The sequence below is a fragment of the Dromaius novaehollandiae genome, chromosome 9 (assembly GCF_036370855.1).
Source record: "Dromaius novaehollandiae isolate bDroNov1 chromosome 9, bDroNov1.hap1, whole genome shotgun sequence".
Classification (NCBI taxonomy): domain Eukaryota; kingdom Metazoa; phylum Chordata; class Aves; order Casuariiformes; family Dromaiidae; genus Dromaius; species Dromaius novaehollandiae.
Genome location: NC_088106.1, coordinates 8,628,743 through 8,655,858, shown reverse-complemented (window position 1 = coordinate 8,655,858; position 27,116 = coordinate 8,628,743). Strand labels below are relative to the sequence as shown.

Sequence of the window (27,116 nt, the reverse complement as noted above, 5' to 3'; positions counted from 1 at the left end):
ATAGAAATCTAAAGTCAGGTCTTAGTTTTTAGCCTAACATAGTTAAATTTCACATCCAAAATTCTGCTTATTTGTTCAATCACCCTAAACGATCAAATGTCAGTTTAATTATTCCATTAAACTGTGAATCTTATCATAAGTGCAATAATTTAACCACTAAACTTACAGACTAACAGAAGTCTGATCTTTATGATGTAATTTTCTTTCATTAGATGCATTTCCTTACTTAGAACTGCTCTTTTTCTGCTAATACGCTTCAGAATCCAACTACAACTTACTGATGCAAATGAAAAGAAAAAGGAAATCCACACTTTGGCCCAAATTTACTCAACATATCTTTGTTATTTTTTGCACAATTGTTTTCTTGAAACATTTTCACAAAATTACTGTCTCATTCTATTTATACAATCCAGTTAAGAGACTTATTTTATTCTAAGGGCACAGCATCTTGTATGATACTGCCTTTTAAACACACAGAGCTGTCTGGGATGTCTACGTACAAACTTCATTTTTAATGTTGATAAATATATGCTTAAATCAACCCAACAACATGAGTAAGGTTCAGCTGGATTGTATTTCCAGCAAACTCATCTAGCAGATCTGACATCAGATAGGAGCAAGAAATGAAAGAGAACAAATTCAAGGTTGCTACTTTTTCCTTAGAGAGAAAAAAATCATTTCTCCTTCTGGAAGAAACATGCACTCAAGACTAGGTAAGTAGTAGTTAGACCCATCTAGTAGTCAGACTAATGCTAGGAGAATATCTGGCAAAAATTCTTCATGGCAATTCCCCAGTAAAAATTGTCTACAATTAAACCAGAAAGGAATTAAGAATATTTGTTAAATACAAGTCTTCCTTAGCATTTTACATTCTATTTGTTTTTTCCATTCTTTTTCTTTTGCTTAATAAACGCATTCTGATAGTGAGTTTGGCCATGAGAGTATGAAACTCAGGTCTCTCTACAAAGAACTTTAACAAACTCTCCACTATTCAATGTGACATACAGTGATCATCAAAACAGTAAATTTTACCAAGAACAGGTTTTGTCCATAAAAACTAATAAAAAAATCCCTTATCTGCATCAAGCATATGATAATCACATATATCATGATGAAAACACTGAGATGACCCAGGGCAAACATAACCTGTGCAGCTGATGACCTTTTTACAATTTCCATGCATATACAAGGTATTGGGCGCACCTTATCCTGGGACTTGTGTTAGTATGGAAGGTTAAAACTCAACCTATTAGAAACACTGTTTTAGTTTCAACAGAGCACTTAATTCTCCAAGTATCATACAATATTTATAATTTTTATTCTGATTATGACATAAGCAATTGTAAATGTCAGCTATGCCTTTTCAACAGGAAATGTGAGATAAAGGGAAAATACATCCTTCTGTATTTGAAACTGAAGCCATTCAGACCACTCTTTTAAACATAAAAAGCCAGTAAATGTTCCCACTGCTTCCCCATAGGATGCATTTTGCCCCTAAGGCCCTAGATTTTATTTTACAGTCATGAGGAAAAAGCACTGCTTACATCACACTCTAAACCAGCACTCATTATGAACACAAACACACAGTCCCATTTTTTAATACTTCACTACAAAACTTGGAAATGTCTAAGACTACTGTTATCACAGAGAACTAAGGACATAGCTTTAAGGGCGTCAGTAGATTATATCACAACACACTGAACTTGCCTGCCAAGTGTGATTTATGCTTTGCACAAATTAAGAAGCTGAGAGTGGAAGGGCAAATGGTTTTCAAAGAAAAGGATGCATTAACTAAAAATGCCTTAAACATCTTGTGACACCTCTGTAGAGAAAAGAAAAAAATTTGCAAGTGTTACTTCACTCAAGAGAAAACAACCCCACTTTATTATATTTTCTATTCTTTGTCCTTTCCCCAGTATGAATCATGATGAATCATCTGAGCTCATTGTTTAGTTGTTAAATAAATAAAATTGCAAGTATAAGGAAGAGACTCAAGAGTCTGTATGCTGTTGATTACTGAATTATACAGTTGAATTTCATTACACTTGCTAAATGCAACTGTTTTTTATTCAAAAAGAGGTTACATCAAATGGATACTTACTTTTACAGATGGATTGAATACAATAGCATTTCCCTGTGTAACCAATTGCTCTTACAAAAAGCAATATTAGAGATTTAACATTTTAAAATCATGTTTGTGCCTTCTGGTATCAATGTACTTGCCCAGGTGTACTTATCAATGAATGATTGGGCACTGACAGATCAGCAGTTTAAGGCATGGCACTCACTTTCCATAAATGTGTGCGAACATGCATTTGTGTGTGAGCGAGGGGAGAAATTGCTCCAGGTTTGGATTACCTTGGGCAGTCGGGATTGGCTAGAGTGTGCTGTCATATTCACTAGGAGGATTTTTCATGCTGTGCAAAACTGGGACGATCAGCCCTGGCAGTGGAAAATCTGAATGTGAAAGCTTTGTAGGAAATACCCTAAAGGGGGCAGAAACACAAAACCACAGATGTCCTCAGCGCAAAGATGTTGCCATCAGCTTGAATTTTGCTGCCCTGATTACTACTGGCCAAAACAAACCAATTTGCTGTTGCTACAACAAGCCTCTTTTCAGAGAGCCTGTCATGCTACTAAAAAGGCATGTTGTGCCATATTATAATGCATGTCAATATGGAAGACGTTATCAATGCCATTGCACAGAGCTGCTGTACCATATACAGGCTACTGATACAGAACAGGTGCTTATACTTTCCCTTTAGTACCAACTGCTTTATCCATGGAAAATGTGTGATTTTTCTATGTTGCTTCAAGGCCTGATGGAAGGTTTGCCAGTACTAACACATAACATCCTTGAAAGGACACTGAAGAGATGTCAGTGTCTCATGACAGGGTAGATATTTTCATCATTATGGTCTTGTATGATAAGTAACTGCTGAATTTTTCACCTCTAGAAGAGCCAAAAATTATGGGTGGAGACAATGAGAGGGAAACTCTCTGAACATTACAGACAGCTGGAGAAGTAATTCTGAAAAGCACCATAAACCCTCTGGGAAATATGGTCAGGCAGGTAAAATGATCCCAAGCTGAAGAGCAGCAGATAGCTGTAGGCAATGAGTTTGAGGCCATCAAGCAAATGACAAAAAATATGTCATATTTCTGCATTCATTTAAGAACTGAAAGTTCAGGCTGATGTTGTGAAAGGTACGGGTTGAGCCCAGGCTGTGGAAAATCATGCAAAGTTTCCTAGACACAGCTTATCATAAAACAGATTATTTTTAAATTTCCACTAACATTGCCTTCTATTAGCATCACAAGTACTTCAGCTACTGTAACATCTGTGAAACTTGCATCCGCTCTGGAGAGAAGAAAGGGCCTAACTGATGGGAAAAAAATCCAACTGGCACTGCGGAAACAGAGGAGCTCTAAATCATGGCCTTTGCCTCCTTATACGGAGGAAAACAGAAAATCTGATCCCCAGTTAACTTGTTTTCATAGGCCACTCTCAGCCAGTACGTATCAGAGGCAGGCTGGAGCTTATCTAATTTGCTCAGCAGCTTCCCTGACGTGTGCTGAAATCCATGACTTGGAAATCTGAACACTTGTGCCTGGTGCTACTCAACCACAATCTAAGGCTGGGGCAACAGAGCAATTTTTGCAAGCTCTGCCAGAGTCTAGGTGGGTCCAGTGAGTTTTAATGATGAAACTGTGTCAGCTTCTGTAGCGAACAGCACCTAAGTGAGAGACATGGCTAGCATCACAGCTGGCTGCCTCTTTGCAAGCTGCATGTTGAACTTGTTATTGCTGAGTCAGTCACGTGCAAAGCTAGAGAGAGGCTTTTGATCCATAACGAGACACTTTAACACCTCTGTCATCAATCCCCAGAGCTTGCTGTAAAATACTAAATTTTAATGAGGCTCGATTCCATGCAAGATAGGCTACAAGGAGGAAGTCCAATCTGCAGTGCTAAAAGCATTCAGCTGACAGTATGAATATGTTTTCAATAAAAATGCTTACAGGTAATCCAACCATTTGTATCATTCACATACTGGATTTGATGTCTTGTCTGCTCCAGACCTCAAAAGATAAATTGGGTTTTCATAGTATGCAAGGCTTAGCAAGATATTCTTGTATTTGATTCAAGTTGCAGTGTGTCTTGACTTTAAATGTATTAAAGGCACAAACACTGCACAACTGCAGTGTGTAGTTGATGAGAATAATCTTTTTAACTGCCACCTATTTACAAATCTCTCTAATAAACAAAAATCACATCTGTGATCGGACAGATCCTAGTGTTGTCTGAAAAACGGATTCGTTGCCCGGTGTGCAATAAGCCAATAATTACACACTCAGGAGAGACATTTGCTTCTTTACTTCAGAGTTGCGCAAGCCTGGGTGCTCGGTGGTTTCCCACAAATCAAGCACGCACCCCCCCCCCCCAACTTTTCAAGTAGCATTTATACAAACAAATTGCCAGATTTGCAATTTTCCCTTTTACACTGATTGGTTAGTGATTTCTTCATTCCCTGGGTCCCACCCCTGTCTCTCAAGGTCCTGATGAGGGGAGATCAATTAACACTGCCCCAGCAGGGACAGTAGGTGTTATCTCCCAAAGTCCTGACAAGGGGGAGATAGTCCAGACCCCTTAATTAACTTTGTTTCAGCAGTGAGTGGAGGTTTTGCTTCCCGAGGTCCTGGTGCCCAAGCAGGCCTTATTTCAAAGCCTTGACATCCTCCCTTTTGGAGTGTGGGGCACAGGAATGCAGACTGCTTTTAACTCCCTTATCTTTCCAGCCTGCACCAGCTCTGGGGCCCTTTCTTACTGAACTAGGAGTGTGGCCTAAGGCTTCAGCAAATTTAGCTACTCATGCTAAGCAAGTTTTATACTTTATGTTAGAAGTTATCCTAATCTACCTAGTTCAAACATTCTTTCTGAGCTTCCCAGGGTTGTCTTGTAACACTAGCAGATAGATACTGTAAGATACTGTTCTGTGCTACTACTGCACTTTCCATTCTAAATTCTCAAAGTACTTAAAACATTAAGCCATACAAAATCCCCATGTGTAAATAACCACAAATAACTGTCATTCCAGCATGGAAAAGTTATGATTTGCTGAAGATCATGCAGCAAGCACATAACAGAGATACCAGGAAGAAATCTAAATCTTCTTGTTCTGGATGTGTGTTATCACTAGACAATCTGTCTACTCTGTTCTTAACAGCCTGAATAGCCCAGGGAGCTGGATTTCAATCTCAGAACCCAACTCATGACATTTATGACCCCCAAGGTTTTGCGTTAAACATCAGACCATCAGCAGATGCACAAAAGGAAACGTATCTCCAAACACAACCCTTCTTTTCAGGTAAACCCAAAAGCAGTAGCTTGTCTTTAAGAGTTCTACGGGGTACAAGTGAAGGAGAGAGCATATCTTGCTTAACTGTTCGCCTAATCTTTCTGAGGAATAGGTCTCAAGCCAGATATAGACACGTAGCAGATGATGGTTCCCTAAAACCTGCCATTGAGCCCAAACTGAATTTAGGAAATTGTTTATAAAGTGCTGAATAACTTCAAGTCCTCTTGAATTTAACAGGTGCTAAGGACACCCAAGCACATTACAGAACTGAGTCCTTCGAAAGCATATATAAATGCAATACAAATAAATATTAAGAGATACACACATCCTTATGTGAGTAGGTCTAGGAAAGCACCAGAGTGCAACTCAGGTATGCAAGTATTTATGCATAACTATGAGAATGCAAGAAAGCCCAACGGACAATAAAATCAATAGGAAAATTCTTTTTGAAAGGCCTTAGCACAGTACGGCTGCTTTTTATTTGAGACAAAATCAGAAATGAAGAAATAACAACATAGCTTTACCTCAGTTAAAATAAATCCCACACTTTCCCATTGCCAGGTCTGAACAGCAGCATGCTTTGGAGCATGCTTTGAAATTTCATGGAGTGGGGGGAATGACAATGACGACAACAGCAGCATCTTGTCAGGGATGTGCCTTTGGCTATTCCTTTTAGGTTTGCTCAATTCTGACCCAACTATCAGCTTCTGAAGTACCTCAGTTTGCACACGTCCAAGGAATTATGTTAGAGTCTGGCAGCTAAATTAGCAAAAGATTTAAACTTCCAGCACCAAGCAGCTCATTTGCTCTCCACATCCAGCCTTTCAACTAGTGTCTGAGAAAAGGGAAGGAGAGTTGGATCTCATTTGAATACGCTGGGTTATGAGGAAGCTGTATGGGAAAACGGGCAGAATGGGAGGAGGAAGATAGATTATACTGAATTGGGGGGGGGGGGGGACATGGATGAGTGAAACGGGACAGTGTGAGAACCTAGACATCCTCTCTCTCCCTAGTCCTCAGGATTGAAGTTAAAAAGACCATTCTTTTCATAAGCAATAGGAAGGTTTATTGTTCTGCAGTCTGGGCACTTGCAGAGAACATCGCAATGATATAAGAAGTTCCTCACAACATATCAGTTACTACCAACTGTATTGAAAAAGAAAAAAAAAAAAGCACAGCCATCAGCTGCAAAAGGAACGTACCACTGTACCCTTTGAACTGTGCTAAACTTAAGCTGCTTAAGTCCAGGGCCATAGGCTTAATAAAGCTCTATTCTCAATATAGTACAAAAAGACTGCAGAATGCTTTTTGTTTTATCATCAGCTCCCCCAAAAGCCCCCAAAGGTGACAAGACAACACAGAGAACTACAAATGAACAAGTCACACAGTAGTAATGACTCTACAATCTTGGTGGGGCACCTTCATATCACACTATTCATCCTATACCCAGCAAATACAGCCAAATGGAGAACATATTCCTCTAACAAAAATTACCTTTAAGACTGTTCTGAACTTCTAACGCGATGTCGAGGGCGTTAAATGGCAAAACTGGTTCACTGGCAATTCGCAAAGTCACTTGTCCTGTCAGCTGAAAAATACATATATAAAAAAAAAAAACACACAAAAGAGTCAAATAACGTCTAACAGATTTAACAGCCAGCACTTCTTTTGGAATAGCACATACTTTCATTACTTTGGATTTTCACAGAAAGCTGAATAAAACCCCATAAACATTTGTTTGAAAAGGAGTATGACTTAGACCTTCGTCTAGTACAACGTAAGTATAAAGAGATTATGATTTATGACCACATACAAGAATTTTGTACAGTACTTTCCCTTTGGTCTTACAATACTGATGGGCTTTGGGTTTGCTTTGTCAAATAAACTGTCTTTCTAAAAATAGGAATGATGTTTATTGTTTTTCTTAGGTTTCCTTTTTAGTCAGCAAATTTTGAGATTTTGATTCAAAACACACATGTAAAAACATAAACATACATACATTTACACACACATATATATAAACACATACTCTTTAATGATCGAACCCTTGGCTAGGAATCACATGGCTAAAAGCAAATTGACCTGAAAACCTACCACCTTTTGAAGAGATAGGTAACAACTTGACACAAACAGATAACCAACTTCCAAACTAGGCAAAACAAATTCTCTCCGTAATTTTCCACAAGAACTTCCCAAACGAGTGGAAGGGAACCCAGTCCATGCCAGGCTACACACTGGCACGTCATGAAACTCAATGGCATGAATGCTTCTCTTCAGCAGTCACAGAGATGAGACCAGGGACTGACTGGCCTGGGCACTTTTTTCCCCTTACAGAGGAAAGGCTCTCCAGCTCAAGACTCAAAAATGTTACAGGGGCCGTGTATAGAAATGCACCTTTCTGCTGTACTATACCTAGCTTGTGATTAAACACAGGATTTCAGTCTCCAGGCTGCCAAGTCCATCACTGTTCACGGGAGCTATAAAAACACACTGACAAAAACATGCAAGAAACTTTCATTCATCTCCTTCATATCTTGATATTGCAAAAAGAAAAAAACAGCTGTAGGGCTACACTCTAAAATGGAACGACGGCTGCAGGTAATGTTGATTGTGCTGATAAAAATGTAGACTGAATAGAATCATATTGTACAATACTTCCCAAGGTGTTAGAAGGGTTAGAATAATATCTATCCTTCAAAGCCATGAGAGAGCTGCTCTGCTGAAAGTAGCATTTTAATTCTACAATACAAAGCAGTAGGGAAAGACAACAGTGCTAAGTGATATTAAAAACAATAGTACAGCAATTGAAAAGGAAAACCCCCTTCTGGGAAAGCAGATGAAGACAGGGTAATATCAAAAATACAAGTTTCCTGGAGAAAGATTAATAGAACCCCAACAACACTTCCAAGAAAGCATTAAAGAAATACTTTTTTTAACCTGGCCACTCACTTGAGTACGGAGACTAAAGCAGCATGCTATGTATCCAACTGCAACCTACATTTAAACGCAGACCTGTTGTTAAGCTATTAATATTTAAACCTAGAGAATAAAAGACTGCAAAAGGCATGGAGGGGAAGAATGACCACATACAGTGGAAGAAAAAAGTAGAAAGGAATGTGGATATGTCAAGGATGCGATCAGGAAAACTAAAGAACTAAGAGTGCACTTGGAGGAAGATGAAAAACACTCGGTTTGGACATCCATGTTAAAATATTACGCACTAACCTCTTATGGCTTTTCTCCAAACATCCTAACAGCATAGGACACTAATGCTTGAAGGCCATTGCATTTGCTGTCAGTGCTTATACACAAAAAGGTCTGTGAGCTGGAAAGCACTAGAAAACATTGTTCTCTGGAGTATCAGAGAGGTGCCATGGAAGCAGAGAGATGAAAATTGTTAGGGCCAACTGAGATGTGCAATAACCCATATCCAGAACGGGCACTGTATAATCCGGCCATAAGCAACTGGCTCTAAATGACCAAACGCCCTGCAAAATCCTTCCTTGTCCTTACACTGAACTCCTTCAGGATGCAATTGCTCAAAATATTAATAATCTGTAAGTTGCTATGGAAGAGCAACTGTAGCTATAAAACAATAACCTATTAAACAGAAGGGAGCCCAAACACAATAAAAACAAAGTACCACTATTTCACATCAAATATTTTAACTCTTCCCTGACTCCCAATTCCTGTAAAAGCCTTCAGTGAATCTTAATGAAAGATACTTTTTTATACATGGCTTCAGTACATTTTGGGATATGAACATTTATACACTGCTACTGATTCTTTTTAATCTGTTACTGCAATGTTTAAGAATAGAAAAGTACAGAAAAATGTTTTTTTTCTGAGGCATCAAAGCCGTGTTAAAGAAGAGCATCTTTCCTTTTCATCATGTCCTACAGGATCAGGCTTTTGCTGTTCTTCCTCTTATTTCTATTTTCCCAAGAATTTTTATTTTGCTTTTTGGCTACAAAAGACCAATATTTTTTCCTCTTACCTATCCAAATACAACTATACGCTAAGAATCTTATGACTGAAGCGTTTTGGAAACCTTATAGTGCCAGTGTACATAATACTACAGACATTTGTTTGCTAGTTAACAAGTAACAGGGGTGTTTATTAAAATCACATACTTTGTAGTTTAACCTGGAAGAAATCCATCACACAAAGGAAACCTCAGAGCATTGATTTGAACAGAGTAAGTAACAACACTGCAGAAACATCTATCAAACCCATGTAATGCAGCAAGACAGAAAAGGCCACTGATTTCTTATTTATATTTGTATATATATGTATGTGTGTGTATGTGTATGTGTGTGTGTATATATATATGTATATATTTTGGGGGGGGGGGGGGGAATATAGCATTTTCCTGAGTACAACACTGAATATACACGGGAAATAAAGACAAGCTTCTACCCCCTTTTTCCCTTTCAAAAATGGTTCAACCCAACTATTGAATCATTCAAGGCAAGAATAATTTAGGAAAGAGTAAAGATGACAATTTTCTCATGAACTGAAACACTGAAGTAACATAGTTGATTCCATTCCCACAGTGAACTGGTTATAGCACTAATGACAACTTCTCAAACAACATTTATACATAACAGTACACACACAATACACACAATAATTGATCCAACATATGCACAATTATCCAGTCTAAAGAAAAATGTTATAGTTCAAATGCTAATTGATTTGGAAATGCTTTCTTTTACAATTTTAAATGAAAAAATAATGGATAACATTTCCCTTGCACTTGACTTTGGGAAAGGTATTCTTCACTAAACTGTTTTTAATGAACTTCCAATTATTTCAGGGATAAATATTAATATAAAACGTAATGATAATTGTAGATTTATACAATATTTGCAAAACAAATCTGAATACTCAAAACAGATTTAAATCAATTATCTATGCAAGGTGACATTTTTTTCAGTCTTTTACCTTACAGTCCTTTACATCATTATATGCCTTTCTCTCTTTGATCAGATCTTTTTCATATCTTTTTTCCAATCTCAAAAGCCAAAAAAGCCCTTCCAAAAAATGCTGATGTTAAAAGAAAATTCAGTACCACATGATGCTCTTCGTAAATGCAGCTAGGCATTGTTTCCTCCTCCAAAGTGTTACAACTTGCTGACTATTTCTATTTCTTCTTGCAATTTTACCCAACTTATAAACCTAAACTCACTTTAGAGTCAGCTCTCAGGGACATCATGTGGATCTGCATCACTCCCAGAAAACTGTACGACCATAAAATAGTAACTGGATTAAGTACACACAATACATCTACATAAATTAGGATCATCTTTTACCTTGTTAGCTCTTTCACATTATAAATGAGGAAATCTAACTAAAACGGAGTGTGTGTGTGTGTGGGGGGGGGTTATCACACAAAATGTTTTTTTTCTGTCAATACATCACATCTGTTTTATCAGTGGGTTAAACAGTCTATGTGACAACTTGCTTCTTCAAGTATCTAAACTGTCTACCTAACAGCTCAAAGCACTTCAACTGGTTTGCAGAATTTAAAAAAACCTGAATGCTAAAAATCCAGGATACAAAAACTCCAAAGGCTCTGCTCAGCCAAGAGAGTTTTTTGCACAGATTCAGTTGTGCCTTTGGGGCATGCTGCTATTGATTGTGTCTTGCAGAGACATGTCTTACATGTTATATGGTTTTGACAGACAATGCAGGGATGACAACCTGTCTTCCACTCTATCATATGATCAGAAACTTGGAAGATGAATAAAATGAAAACATATTTTACTGACAGAGATCAATCTTCCAGAATAAACAACAGTATATGGTGTGCAGGCAGCTTCTTTAACAAAGAGGTTCACATGCTGGTTTGTTTTGGTTTTTTCTCTAGTGAAATTTGGAAGTGCGCGCTAAATCTAGCCTGTGTGCTATGCAAATCTCAGCAGGGGTAAGTGCTGAACTTGTCCTTGTAATACTTTAGGACATCATTAGTTACATTAAGAGGGTTAAATTCTAAACAGACATCTCAGAACCATTCATAAGCAAAGTTACAAACAAAACTAACTTAAAAAATGAGGTAAACTGCCATGACTACCCTTTTGTGAACACTGCTCTTCGGCAGTGCTGTACTCCAGCTTTACCTGCTGAAGTGACTTAGGAACAGATACTTGAAGCCGGAATTGTGCCCTGGCAACAACTTGGTATTTCAATCCACATACTTCTGCAACATACCTTTTATTCTTTCCTGCACGCTGTCTTTTTCAGATTTTTATTATATTATTTTATTTGATGTATATTAAAGCACTTTACCTTACTGAGATCTGTGCGTTTTCAGCATACCACAGCAACTGATCTACCAAAAGCGTGACAATTCCTATTAGAAAGCAGGTAATATAATGTAGGTAGTGCTGTAGACCTGTGTGTGTAAGATTCCCATCCACACACTCAAATCTTATAATTGATCGATGTGTGACACTGGGCAACTTATTTGAACTCTGGGCCTCCATTTCCCTCTTTGAAAGCAGGCATTATTATTTTTTTGAGTTACGTTCCTCCCCACACCATGCACCTCTCCCTCCACATGCGTTATCTATGAAGCTCATGGTTGATGAAAGAGCATGAAAAAACACCATGCTGTTCAGGGTATTCAATAATGGCATCCTGAAAATGACCTTGTTAGCACTTTTTCTCCTCCTTCTTTTTCTTCTTCTTTTTTTTTAAGTGAATGAAAAAGTTTAGCTTTTGTGACTGGCTGTTGCACCATCTCATCTCCTGAGCTGGTTATCTCTTTGCATTGGGAAGTCTCCTTCTGCACAGTGCAGTGACCTGCAGAGATTTTTTGACATAAATCCAAGCATAAGCAATGGTTGTGTCCACACGCTTGTCAATAAGGGCTAAATCTCGGAATATGTTGAGTGAGCTCCCCTCTCAGAATCCTAACCAACTGCAAATGTGAAAATACTTATCATTGCCCAACCTCTCCACCCTTCAAAATCAAAGATATACTTTTAATAATACAGGCAACTGTTCTGAATTTTCTTTCTGACGTTTTTTTCAGACTTTCTGTATACTTTCTTCATATTATTATTATTCTTTTTTAAGCAGGTATGAGAAATGCAGGCTTTTTTAATGAAATGTGATTCCCAGGCAGTAACATGATTTCAGCACCTAGTATTACAGGCATGAACAACAGCAATTGCGAGACCCACAATAAAATAATGAGCATCTTTAACACTAGCATCTCAATGTACTTTGGAAAAATTTCCTGCATAATCAGGTTTCATGCTTATTATTATTATATTGATCACAATAAAATGTTAACGGACTTTCCTGAGGATGTAGAAGAACAGACTGAGGCAGGAGCATGAGAAAACTACCAGTTTTTTGACCTTCTATTTCTCTGAAGCTCCACAGGAACGTTTTCCTGCTCAGACAAAGAAACAGAATAGAAATCTGGCCATATACCCACATATTTCTTTTGAACTAAAGCTGTCAACTTCACAAGATTCAGAACTTCAAATTCAGAAAATTGAGTAATTCCATCAGGGTTTTCTGTCCCTATTCAAATCTACCTCAGGACAAGGGATATATTTGGATATCTGACGTTTAGTTCAACACATTGCATTTTAGGTCAGTAGAGGGCTCTCGGAGAGAAGAGTACAATGATGCTATGGCTACAATAGGTGAACTAGAGCGTAATAATTCCTAACAGATAGCTGTTTTCTGAACAAGGAAAGTATGAAAGTTATGAGGTTTTATAAATATTACAAACACTATTTCAACACCCCCTCTCATCATTGCATACCTATTTATTCTCAGTACAGAAAATACGAATTGGGAAGTAAAAGCATTAGTGAACAAAACATGGATTCTCCCTCTGTATGTATACTATGCACAAGAAACAACATTTAAGTAATTCTGTTAAGGTGGCACGCATTTACACCATCTACATGATCGCATACAGCTTTTTCTACATGGTTCATGACGAGATTCTGAGGCACTGAGAGATTAAGGTCAAAATTATTCTCTAATGTTCAGCGATTAATTTCCTTAAAACCTAAGCCTACTTAGTAAAATAGAGCACATAAGGCACTGAAAGCACTTTTCCTATAGATTTCATTTACAGCTGGGAAGGGTCACTCATCCCAGTGCCTTAAATCAGTTGCACAAAAAGGAAACTTGTATGTCGCTGAACTTCGTCTTCTGTGTATGACTAGAAATCCCTGAGTTTTAAATTCTATATAAAGTATACGTAAATATATATTTCATGTATATTTTAAGATACTTGTGTTAATCTACTAACATATGGACATTTACACATACATAATTTAAACTCTTTGGGTTTTCTTAACAAGCCATTCATAGCCCATGCCCTGGGCACGGAGGAGCCACCACCGCCCTCGCAGTGCCAGGCGCAGTGACCAAGCCTCCTCTCTCCCCGCAGCCCGGCCGGGGCAGCGGCACCGCAGCAGCTCGGTTCATCCGGAACCAAGGCAGAATAAGCCCGTGTCTGTGCAGGACACGCGGTGTAAATGCCTGCACGGGAAACTGAAATTAACTCTAAAGCACAGTTCCTCTGTGTGGGAAATGTAGCAGTGTACAAGTGTAATTATAAAGGGAGAGTTTCTAAGTGTTTTACTCTTATTTGTTCCTGCATATAAACAGAAATTGCATGTCTCTGAAGTATGCACGCATGTAGGCAGCGGCAATCTCATAAAGTTTATCATCACGTATTTTATATTTATGTCTCTCAAATTCTACACTATTCAGGTGCAAAGAAAATAACAAATGAATCAACTTACAGGGACACTAGTTTCAAGTCTCTTGTTAAAAAAAAAGCAAAAAAAAAAAAAAAAAGCTAAAGCTAAAGTGCACAAGAACACATCAGAATGCCCTTCTGCATTAAGAGCTTCACAGGAACTTGGGTGAAACGCTCATACCAAGAGGATATAAATCTTTACACCATTACAAACCCTCATACTACTTTTTTTAAGAGAATTTTAGAAGTTTGTTCTGGCATTAGTTCTTTTTTATCTCCAACTTTAAAGTCAGGTTGCCTTGGTTACCAATTGCAGGTTTCGAGATTGACAAACACAGGAAGTTTTGTTTTAAATCTCAATAATTTGCACATAGCATTCCCATAAACCGAGATGCTGTCACTGCACAAAAAGTGACCTTTTCAAGGCTTCCATTTTGTGAACCCACTTCAGACACAGTAGGAGAAGGGGGAAACTTGTGCAAGACTGTTTAAAGAAGCAAAGTTAACTGCTTAAAGCTGGTTACAAGGCAGTCCTGAGGAAATAGATTCAGCTATTGCTGGGGTAGAAAGAGAAGTATATAGTAAAACATGAAGCAAAATATATTTGCACATATCAGAGACAAAGATCTTTAACAGCAATGATCACATGCAGAACTTGCATCTTGCCTAAATCTTCACGACCTTAAACTTTTTTTCTTTATTTGCATGTGTAATACAGGCACTCTGAGGATAAAACATGCAACCAGCTAACTGTGACATTGCAATACAGGTTAGAACAAGAATGTTAAGTGTTTTTTTCTGGTTTAAACTGTAAAGTATACTTAAAGTAAATGTCATTTTAGCTATTATAACAGACAAGATATATCAGTATAGATTCCTATGTACTGACATGAAAACACAGGATACCATGACTAACAGCTTGGGCATCTAGTACATAGTAGTTCTAGAAATCACCATGCTCTTCAGTGCTATTAAAGGCCTTGGCTGAGTGGCAGCCAGTTACTAAATACTAGTTCTTTTCCTGACTCCTGTATGCGTTTAAGACTCAAGTCAGAACGTTAGCTCAACCAACCCTCTCCTTCATGAGACATATGATAATCAAAGCACAATATGATGCGATTTAATAAGATAATTGATAATTTTGTTAATAATTGCCAGACAGTTGTCTGGGTCCTGCCTGTCTCAGGAATCAGACAGTAACGACAAGCAACAAATATTACAAAAAAAAGTAACAGTAAAGTCTGCATTTGATCACTCAGATTTACAAGCACTCTACAGTAATATAAATCTCAGCATAGCAAACAGTATGCTGCCTTCAGTCCTAATTAATCAAAGTATCTCCTCATATGCTCCAAGATACATACATGACATCAGAATCTTACCGAATTAGGACAACTTCTTGGATCACACATTCAAGGGCATGAAAGTACTTGCCAAATTTCCATCTGATGTGTAAAGTCAGTTCTCATGTTGAATCTGTAGCACTCAGCCGGAAACTTATGGCATTAAGAAAACTAGACAGTAGTCATCAGAGGAGTGCAATAATAAATCGGCAATAGGAAGTTTCAACCATAGCTTTCAGTTTAGACCTTGATATCATCTTTTTAATCACTCCGCATTTACAGAAATGGATTTGATTTAATTGAACTCATAAAAAGAAGTCTCTAATCACATCTCATCACCATGCAATTATTATTCAAAGGAAACCATATGTACTATTAGGCTCTCTTAATTAAAATAATGCATGTAATCTGCTTCAGTACCTAACAGACATTCTCTCTGATGTCCATTACTCCTTCTTTCTCTTCCATAATTTTGACAATATATTTTTGTTCTATTTTCCCTTGTCTACCCCAATTTCATTTATATACATTTTTTCAATATTAATGATCATGACATCTGGACACTGAGATGCGTTAATACACCACCATCCTTCAGAACTCATTACACAGCATGACCTTCAAAATGTGCAAGACCAGACTCAGTGTAGAGATTTGTGACAAGAGGGTGAGCGAATGCTATGCCAGGAGCCTTATCAATATAACAAACTACCCTGCGTTCTGCCTGACTTTGATTTGCAATTATGATGTCTTCTGAGTGCCCATACTGAAAGAACATACGCCAGGCAGCAGTCAGCCCTTGGAGAAGGAGTGACAAGATCTGGGGAGAACCAGGGACAGTGGAAAAAAGAAACTGAATCTTGGAGTTGAAGAACCTGAAGAAAAGCTTCGGTGAAGGGTGGAGGCGATAGTTCCTTGCAGATCAGAGGCAGCAGCTTGGACTGCCAATTCAGCACAGACTCTACTGAATAAGCATTAGGAAGTCATGAGTGTATTACATATCAAAGCCTCCACCTCTCCCCGGCCCCCAGCCTCAGTTAGGCTACAATATTTAATGGTTTTCATGGGAAAAAATTGTTCTATCCCCTACTGCCATCTTTTGATGCACAGATACCTCAGTTTTTTCCACTTAGGTCACCCTAATCAGTGAGGACTGGAGCACTGAAAGTTCATTACAGATGACAGACTAGCCCTGAGGGAGAGACACTAGTGAAGCACAGTGCTGAAGATCCAAGGCAAGCTGAGAATACATAGCTCTGTAGTATCTAGCTCACAGAAAAGACCCATAAAGATTAACATACACCCTCCTCTTCAGGGAAGAAATGGATAGATATTATATTGAGACTGCCCTCAGATGCCCAGATATGAAACACATGTCACTGCAGTACCACAGAGAGAGGCTCAATTTCTCTGTTAGCCAATTATTTGAATTAGGATTACATTCTGCTCTTGGGACACACTCACGTAATAGCTATCAAGCTAGCAAGGCATTTAAGCTTCTTGCTCGTGACATAATTCAAAGATGAAATTTCTCTGAATTTTTCAAACTGCTTTTCTTTTTCAAAAGCTTATTTATTCCATTCCGTATAACTGGAATATTCAATCTTTAATGAATACCATGCAAGATACATACAATAAGAAGTAATCAGTTGACTTGCATTAATAATTTGAAATCTACATCTGAAAAAGAGGAGTGAATGCTTACTAAATGAGACGTTCTCCTGTAATTAAATAATATAACTTAACAAGGAAAGTTGTTTTATTTTAAAAAGAAAACACTAATTAAAGACGAGTATGTTTGGGACGGAGCAAGCTTCCCTCAGGCTTTGGGAAAATGCCAAGTCTGACAAACTCTTTGAGCCTTAGGGAATCTCAGGTCAGTTTGATGAACCTGCTGAAGTATTTTATAATTAGCTGGCATGCTCCTGAGGCTACTGATTTACCTGAAAAAGAAACTTCCTCACCTTTCAAAGCTGTCCCTGAACAACAATGAATAAAGACCTAACAAATAATGTTTCTCATCACAGAATATTTATATAACTAGGGAGGAAGTAAACTCAGAAGAATGTATTGTACTATAGACTGACCCTGAAAATCGTAAGGGACATTAACAATAAAACTCTAAAATTATCTGAAGGCAGAATTGAGATTTATAGCCACGTCTGGGTCGTAGTAATATTCCTGTTACTAAGACAGTCAAATTATGATGGCTATTTCAATCCACTGCACCCTATCTTTATGTGGGCTCTGTATTAAAACAATAAAGGCTGCATGATATAACGGCAACAACAAAGATTAAATAGAGAAGCAAATTTTAAGGACATATAATCTTAAAACACTGCAGAAAACGTTACTACTTGCTCAAATAACAGCAGTTACCATTAAAAAAAATCAATGTTTACCTACAGTACTGCACCGTGGTTGCTCCAGCTGTTTCCTGTTTTAAGTATCTTTTTAATAATAACTGTTCGTGTCACCAAAAATACACTACATGTCTCAGAAAATAATAAAAAAAGACATCCTCTGCTCTAAAAGGCTCATCATTCATATTAAACTTATTTGACAGCATCAAACAAAGAAGTACATGTATGGCATATGAACAGCATAGGTTACTCAAGATTATCTGACAAGCCTTGTTGTACAAACAACTAAAACGTCAGGACTCACCTCCCTGGTAAGCATCATGTTTTTGTCAGCTTATGGTCTTCCTATTGATTCCATGCCTATTTGTCTCCAGCTTTGGATTAGCTTTCTAGAACAAATCAGTTCACTGGAAGAGATCTCAACATGGGCAGAAAACAAGTTCTGCCTGAGTATTCCCGACGTAAGGGATAACAAGGAAGAAGATCTGATGACTGTACTGTAAGGAGAAAATGAAAGGGATGTTGTTGTAGAGACTGGAGAGAGGAAGAGACAGAGCCTGAAACAGAGGCAAAAGATGCAGAAAGAAGAAAAATAAGCTGCACTATGCTGCACAACAAAACTAGGAGTCTGGGGAATACCTGAAAGAGGAGATAGTAAGATTAGAAGGACAGCTGAGGAGGATCATTTTGGCAGCAACACTATGGATGTCAAGACAAGAGAAGATTAAGATGCAGAAAAGTAGTTTGTCCATGATGCCACGGGGAAAGGGATAGATTTTTAAAAACACTATAGAATGAAAATATATCAAAGGAAAATACTGAGGAATGACCTTCAGCATACTGTAATCAGTGTATAGTCAACACAACTTCCCCAATATGTAAAATTACCAAATAAATTGTCCCTCAAACTGAAATATTACATCAGAATATGACATTGATATATAGTGAACAAATTAGGACGACTGCTGACTGCATCCAGAGTGACATATGCATACACGTGTGTGTATGTGCGTGCTTGCATCCAAAGATCAAAGAGAAAAACTCATCTCAAAATTCTTCTGTATGTTAAAAAAGACAGATGTAGCTACACTCAGTAGCCAAAAGCAATAGGTAATAAGCAATAAACTGTAAGTTGTTTAACACCTTTTAAACTCCCTTTCAAATTATGAATACTGACCTCTCAAAATATTTGAAAGGAAAGAAAAGGAAAGGGCACTCCAAATCTTGTTATGTATACAATGCTCATAGAGGATCACACTTCTTTCTCATGGATTCGGGGAGTTCCTAAATGCCGTTCATCAGTGATCACAGTTTGGCACCACCGCGAGGTTGCTCCAAGAGCTGGGATGTGTGGATTGCCCTGTCAGTCTAGAAGACTTCCCAACTGAGAGCAGCAGACACCAGTAACTAAGGCCAGGTACACTTGTAATCGCATACTGCAGCATACAGCAGCGTAGTATGAAACAAAAATATCACAAACTTGGGACATACTAGTGTTTTACAGACACTCTGCACAGAAAAGATGCCTAGACATTGGCCACTGATGAACCAGGTCCCCATTATCTTAGCTTTTGTACATCAGTTTCACCATCATAGCACTATTTAGGCAAGGAGCTTATACTTTATTTGTGCAGAATATGACATTAAAAAGATCCCGGCAGCTATTAGTGATTATTAATCTTCAATTACAATAATAGCCATATTTAACAAAAAAAAGAATAGGCTATGCTGCAAGTCATGAAAAAAAAGCCTTTTTAATTGTCAGCCCTGCTAGTCTAAATGAGCCTTAGCCCTATTCATTCAGTTATCATTCTGTAGCTTATAATTAAAGTGCTAATATATATCAGAATCCTTTGATCTCAAAATAAAGGATTCTTTTACCACAGAAATTAAGAACATGTAGTTATAGGAAATTCAAGTTTCCTAGTAAGAATTAAAAGAAACAACCAAAAGTTAGCAATGGAATTGAGGGGGAAAAAAAAGATTTTGGTTGAATACTACAAAGAAAAAAAAATGTGAGTAGTCCGACTGGATTGTGAAACACTTATTGAGTAAGGCGGCAAAAGCCCTTTCTCTTGGGCGTTTAAATACAACTCAGAAGAAAAAGAAACAAAGTCTACTGTGTTGGCAGGGAATGTACTAAATGACCTCAAAGGCCTTTATTTAAAGCTAACAAGGATAGGTGATTCATATATCCTGAAATGTAACTTCAGCTGGCATCAGTGACCATAATGATTCACAGTACCTCATCTACAACATTTTATTTCCATTCTGTTTTCATAATTGGGGGAAAAGATAGTCACTCATGTGTGATGTCACAAATTATGTCTCAATTAACACAAATAAAAAGAATTATGTCCAGTCATCCAAACTATGTACACGCATTATACTAAACACTGAAGGTCAGTAGAACTCTTAACACAGTCTCTTCTCTTGTGGCTTACTGCTAAATGGCAGTCTGACTGAAACTGAACCTTAAAAAAAAAGGGTAACATTTTCCAGGAGTAATTTTGGCTTTTAGTCTGCAAAGAATCTCCTTGGGTGGTTTGAGATGTTAACTGGGGTACTGTCATCCTCACACACCCTCCCCCCACCAATTACATGCACTAGAAAGACAGTAACTAAAAGGGATCAAGTGAGCAATGCAACAAGACACAGCATAGCTTACCTACCCGTACCATTAAGCAACATTCATGCCATATAAAATCCAAAAAACCTTTCACAACCACAGGCTGTAGCAGTCTGCCATGGAGAGCACTAAGAGATCAATTTAGAATTATAGAGTGAAATTTGGGCAGGCAGAACACAGTCATAGAAATTATTTGATAAAATAAGGTTAATGCCTCTGTTCTTCTGAAAAGAACAATAACAACAAGGAATCTAATGTAATGATAGGACAATCACAACTGCAATTCTTGATTTCAATTCTGTGAAGAAAAGTGTCAACTCATTTATATGACATGTAAATTACTTGGTTTTCACTTGCATTCTTCCACTTAAGTACAGCTCTGGCTCAAGTGACACGGCCACAGAGTGACTGCAGAATAACTCATCAATGTCTGTCTATTCTTCTGCTTTGCTGCAGTGAAGATAAAAGGAGAACATGAAGGGTACTAAAACTGAAATGAGGGACAACAGTCAGAACTCACATTTACAGCAGTTCAGCATATGCCACGGTGTGCAATGCACTCAATGGATTTCCTCAACTGTGCTAACCTAAGAAGTATCCAATTTATATTCTAGGTGCCCTTTTCAAAATTTATGGAGAGTCTAAAACATAAAAAGATACAATTTAGCAGCCTATAGTAACTTCATCTATGTAGTATAACAAATCCTCAGTTTATTCAGTCAGAACGTCCCACTATCCCCATGGCTGCTAAATTGCCGCACAATTCCCTCTCCATATTTTTCTTAAAACTATGTTAACGTTTGAGTTTGAAACATCTCTGTGAGTCAAAAGACCGATGCTCACACCAAGGAGAAGTTGAGTTCTAAAGTGGAGAGCTCCTCACATGAATACACAGCCAACAGGCTCTAGAACAAATGCAGCCATACATGACATGACATGACTACGAACGGACATGTCCCAAGCCAAAAACAAATGCCGAAGTAAACATGTGGTACCTGATGCTGTTAGCAGAGAAAATAAACTAAACAGTCTCTCACAATAGATGATGAGAATACACTTCTGGAGGAGGGTTCTCTATGTGTAAGAGCCTCTTTTAAATTGTTATTTAGAAAATTAAGGTGAGCCTACTGACTGAATTGCTGTTATGTATTTGAGTCTCTGGAACATGCAAGTAATGCACATGCTAATGAAGAGAATCACATGATTATGCAAGGTATTATATATTTCAGTCCTCTGTTTAAGAGTCATTTACAGAACTCTAACAGGTTACATTAGACTATGAGAAAATAGGAAAAAATAACTGGGAATAAGGATATGGAAACTGCCTGTTAGCAGCTTCTTCATTACAAAGCATCTTTTAAAGGATGCTTATAAAGCAACCTTAAGTGCAACCAAAGAGCCCTACCTAAGTACTGTCAATGAAGAGATTCTGCAGTATCCTAAAAGATTTATGGACAGTGTGACACACTTCAGTTAAGCAAATTAAGAGGACAGAGAGTACAATCATGTTGTAATATCTGAAGTGCCACGCTGCCATATTCCTCAAACACGAATTTAATCTGCAGACTCATCTTAGTCTCATGTAGTAAGTGTACTGATTTCAGTCGAGTTTATGCATAATACTGAATTGCCTTTTTCAGTCTGTAGAGGCTTTGCATCCAAGAAATGATCACTGCCTAGGATTACAGAACACTATTTTATAGCAGTGGGAGGACTGTGACAGTTAACCACAGTCAACTATGTCCTTGCTTTCTTCTAGAAGTGCTAAAGCTCTAAGAAGTTTCACTGAAAATCTCTTTTCTCGAGGACAAGAGAAGCATAGTGATATAAATAGCTTTAAAGGAGATACTAGAAAGTCATGAAAAGTAAAGGATGTATTTTGGGGCAAAGAGCTTTTGTTTTTCTTCCTACAGCATTCTCAAAAGACCAGCTCTACCTCTGTGACCCACCTCAGTTAACCAATTCAAGCTGAAAATGACAGAACTGGAAGGTTTTTAATGACATGAAACCTATTTCAGCAGCATAAGTCATAGCTTTTGTAAGTCATATCCTGAGCATATGTATATTCTCCACTTAACAGGGGCAAGTCAGTAAACAGATTTCATTTTGTACATGTTCATAATTATCGCAAACTCACGTTTGACGTTTAATAGTATCTCACACAAAGACAGCATAAGCAGCAAATACAAATGTAATTATACTGTTTTCAGTATGGTGACACAGTGAAAATTACAGCATATGGAGAAAAATACAGTGGGCCTGTAAAAACGTGTTTCCTGACAGCTTCTGCAAAAAAAACCTCAAAGACCAAAACCTACTTACTAGCATGCGTACTAGTTTTTATCAAACAGTATCTTACTGTGTAGCAAAATTATCCCTAAACATTAGCTGTGCTACTGGACAAAATATTTCCACAGAATCAGAAAAAATGAATTCTCAAATCAGTGCAAGAACATTGTGAAATTCTCGTTACTATTTCTTCTTTTCTCCTCTCAAAAGGCTAGAACAAAATAAAATCGCATAACCTGAACTGTGACCAGAAAGAAGTTATTAACCTGAATGCACTGAGCAATACCCATGTCCGTTTTTTCATTCCTCACTAGGACTTGTACTTTCTTGCTTTGGGTTCTGATCTAATTTTAAAGCATCTCAACTACTGTAAGAATCATTAAGTGTGAAGACAGAACTATTCATATACAAAATATACAACTGCTGATAATCATCATAAAAATGCAGCAATAAGCAAAAGTAATCAAAACTCTCAGACTGGCTGTTTTTGCAAGTAATGTGGGTTTTCACCGTGCTTTGTGTAAATAGAGCATCTGAGATGAGACAGTTGGTATCTTCAAACAGCAGGCAACCACAGTATGACCAATGGTTTGCTAACCCTATCAGCAGTTAGTTGTGGTAAAAAAAAAGAAAATCAAACGTACTGCTCGTGACTATACAGAACGCATCATGTGCCCTTCAGATTTAGAAGTGTATTAAAGTACCTTACATATATGTATAAAATCACTGAGGGCCAGTGTTTTAGCTCTGGCTATTTGGAATTAGGCCTTTGCTCAAGGCTAGACTACTGCACTCAGCACAGTGGTCCATCGACATAAAACCAAAGAAAATAACCATGTTCAAGGCACTCCTTACTCTTTAACCTTACCTTCCCCTAGAAACCTAGGACAGGCAGAGTTACAGGCAAAAAAAAAAAGCTCATAAATAGCATCACTTCACCACTAGTGAATATATTCTGGAATGTGTTATGCACACTAATACCTTCTATGAGCTTGCTATTTAAAAAACTTTGTATATATTTGTAAGCATTGATCTCTACTGCTTTTAAAAGCCCACCAGGAAAGCCTACAAGCAATTTACTGCAGGGATAAATGGAAGATAAAAAGTAGATTAACACTAAAATATCTTCTGTTTCTGGACAGGTTGAATGAATGATATTGTACAGGACAGGGATTTTGGAATTAGAGCTTTGGTTTTTAAAAACGTGTCCATGCCTTCTGTTACCTCATTGCAAGAGACCTGTCACAAGGCTGTCGGAATTGCACTGCTTGCCAATGTTTGAACCTCTTTTCTCTGTCAAGTAGGAAAATAATTTCTGTTGTCAGGATACAACTGCTAAGTCCGAAGTCAAGCCCTTCCAGCTCCCAGGACATGTCTCTTCCAGTGGTATATTTACACTTGCTGGTTCATATCAGCCAGGTATCTTTTAAGAGTGCTTCACTCTTCTGGAACGTGGTGTGGAAAACAAGTCGGGTGAGAGCCCAGGAGCAGGCATGAAAAGGAAAAAAATTCATTCTCCTTACGTGCAGAGTTCTTTTTTCTTTTAAAAAAGTTGCTGATTCTTTTCTCTGACAGCTAGTCAATGAGAGACTGATGATATAATAACTCTAACAGCATGATGAGATAAAAGCATTCACTATAGATTCAGGCATTAAACTGTACTAAATATCTTAAGATTTATTTTTGTTTACTTTTGTTTTGCTAAGAAAAGCAAATAGCTCCAGAGTATTCTGGTCCTTCCCCACCAAACACATTCATTTGAAACTGGCTCAAATAAAATAGAAACAAGATTTTCAAAAAAGAATTACCTAATTCTTTCATTGAAAGTTCATCTTATCTGCTAACTACATATTGTTATTTAGGAAAAATGAAACTCTTTGAAGTAAGCTGTAATCAAATGCTTTGTAGAGAAAGTCTGTCATTCTTAGCATGGCATTATCCACGAGAACGTGGGCATATCCTGCCATATTACAGAAATGCAGGCTATGACGGTATCACTTTGTTTTCCACTCTGCTGCTTCATCACAGCTGTAACAAGAAGGTGCCTCTAACATGTAATTCGTGTACTGCAGGTCACAAACATTATCTTGTTTTGGATACACCCTGTGGAGATATGTCCATTTTTGACAGGGTTTGGTATCAATGTTTTTAAGTAGTTGGAAAGTTCACGATTAAGACATAAATACCATTACACTGCTGTTCTCTTCTTTCCTACTGTGACCATGTTACTAGAGTACTTTTTTTTTTTTTTTTTTTTTCTTACACAGTACAGGAGATTCCAGTAATCTTTCTGCATGGAGCTAATTGCTTTTGCATCTCCAGATTTTAACAGGAGTGATCCAATTTTCAACAGAAAATCAGTGGAACAAGAGCCTTTTCAAAGAAATTCAGCAATGTTCTTAATGGAGCGACTAACAGAGATATGTCAATGTTGTATTGCAAGTTAAATACGGTAAGATGTTATTGGAGAAGAAATTAGTATCTATAATTATACGGGTTCAAAGAAAAATTCAAACATTAAAAAAGGAAAGATTTTGAAGTTTCATAGCAAAGGATGTTCTAAAGTTTTGAAATAAATACTTAAACTTGAAATTTTCAAAAAAGTTCACCACTTCTGATAAAATCTACTTCATTTTTAATTCACCTAATAGTGATTTTTCACATTTAGCTAATTCTATGTGGCTTTGATTGATGGAGCAGGGCTGCTTGGAATAGCAAAGAGCTTACTAATTTAGAATAATGATGTAAATGAAAGGTTTAGAACATACGGTTTCTATGATATGACAGTTCAGAAAAGAACACTCAAATAAATATCTGTAACATACTTTATCTGAATTTGAGAAAAATAATTAGAAGTTCTATATGAAAAACCCTTTTTACACTGTCCTGTGGACAGATATTATTTCTTGCAACAGAAAAAGAGAATGAGAATGAAAGCTTCCTACCTTGGTTGGGAAAGAGGGAAAAAGAAAAAAAAAAAAGAAAAAAAGGAAGGAGATGGACAAGTTTTGGTATCAACTAATATTCTCAACAGTCAGCATTCAGTTATCCACATTATGCATAGTCTCTATTGAGTTACAAGCAAAGTTTTATATTTTTATACTCTTTCGGAAACCAGGATGCAATGTCATTATGGTTTTGGTACTTCAGCATGAAAATGAAATTTTCATTCTCTTTGCCTCATTAGGATCTCATGTGAAGCTCCCATCAGCAGCAAGTTTGTTCAGTTTATCTCAAGAAAAAAGTATGAAAAACACTTAAATTTTTTCTTAGATATGCCAATCAAAATGATTGCACTGGATGGAACATCAAATTCAGAAGAATATCATTCATGTCATTTACAGGAGAATCTTTCTGTGTCTGCATTTTTCATACTGCTTTTAGATGAGTAGACATTTATGTGAAGGCCCAATCTCATCCTGCAATTAATTACCATAAATCAAACTGCACAATCTAAAGATTTTCAGTCAAGGATTCCACATGTATTTCACTTAATATATTATTTTCTTAGCTGAAAAGTACTTTCTTTAGGATCACATTTTCACTAGAGATAAATGGCATTCAAATTTGAATTGGGAAGGGAAAGCAGGGCCTGATATTCAATTTCAAAGCATTTCTTTATTTGGCTGTATGAAAATTATTAAAATTCCAAAATTCCAGTAATTTATCTCAGGTTCTTTTGCAAGGCTATGTCATTTGTATTTGAGTTTACTGCTTTCTCCCCAGTCATGCAATAAAGATATACTATCCTGATTCACTTTCTTTGATGCTGCTATGTTTTTACTGTATTTGTCATGGCAGCTTAACTAAACAGCAAGATCTGTTCTTTGATTCTAAGAGACAGACCTGTTTTAATGTGCTCATATAATTTTACCATCCCTTATTCATTATGATGTTATCTAAGAATGGCAATTGCTAATATTTGAGATTGCGGGCTAGCGGGGGTGGGGGGTTGTGGGTTTTTTTGATCACAGGATCAGAGTGCTGCTCTAGCATCATGAGTTCTTCAAGAAGAAAGCTCCCACCAAAGAGTCAAAGAGGAACAGTTATTTCAAGGAGATTTTAAGCACTGCATACTGCAGTTATAAGGAATGGGGTACCACCTCATGCAATGTGACATTTCATCATATACTTCTTAGCAAACTGTATTACATTTTGCTGCCATTTAAAATAAAAGCTACTGGTTTAGTACTGTGCAAATAATAGTCTTGTGAAGAGTCCAGTTCTCTTGTTTTGGAAAGGCTAGTTAATGCTGATGTTTGCAGCAAACAAGCAGAGAAGCAGGATATGATCACCTAGAACCATCATCTGATTCACCTGCTTCTGCTAATGTTTCCCAAGTGTAGGGTATTCAGCTAGCACTTTAGGACTGGCCACCTATTTAGAACTAGCATGAAG

At 37.4% G+C, this 27,116-nt stretch overlaps 1 protein-coding gene across 11 annotated transcripts in view; it reads right to left on the bottom strand.

The window, feature by feature from the left end:
* NAALADL2 (N-acetylated alpha-linked acidic dipeptidase like 2) overlaps positions 1 to 27,116 on the bottom strand; it is a 531,897-nt gene that overhangs the window by 28,682 nt on the left and 476,099 nt on the right. For 10 of the 11 annotated variants that reach the window (XM_064516623.1, XM_064516624.1, XM_064516622.1 and 7 more), the window contains one exon: positions 6,852 to 6,945. In XM_064516623.1, the coding sequence (XP_064372693.1) occupies positions 6,852 to 6,945 (94 nt within the window). Of the gene's footprint in view, positions 1 to 6,851; positions 6,946 to 18,192; positions 18,298 to 27,116 lie in introns of those variants that run through there. The other variant, XM_064516628.1, reaches the window with a different exon arrangement.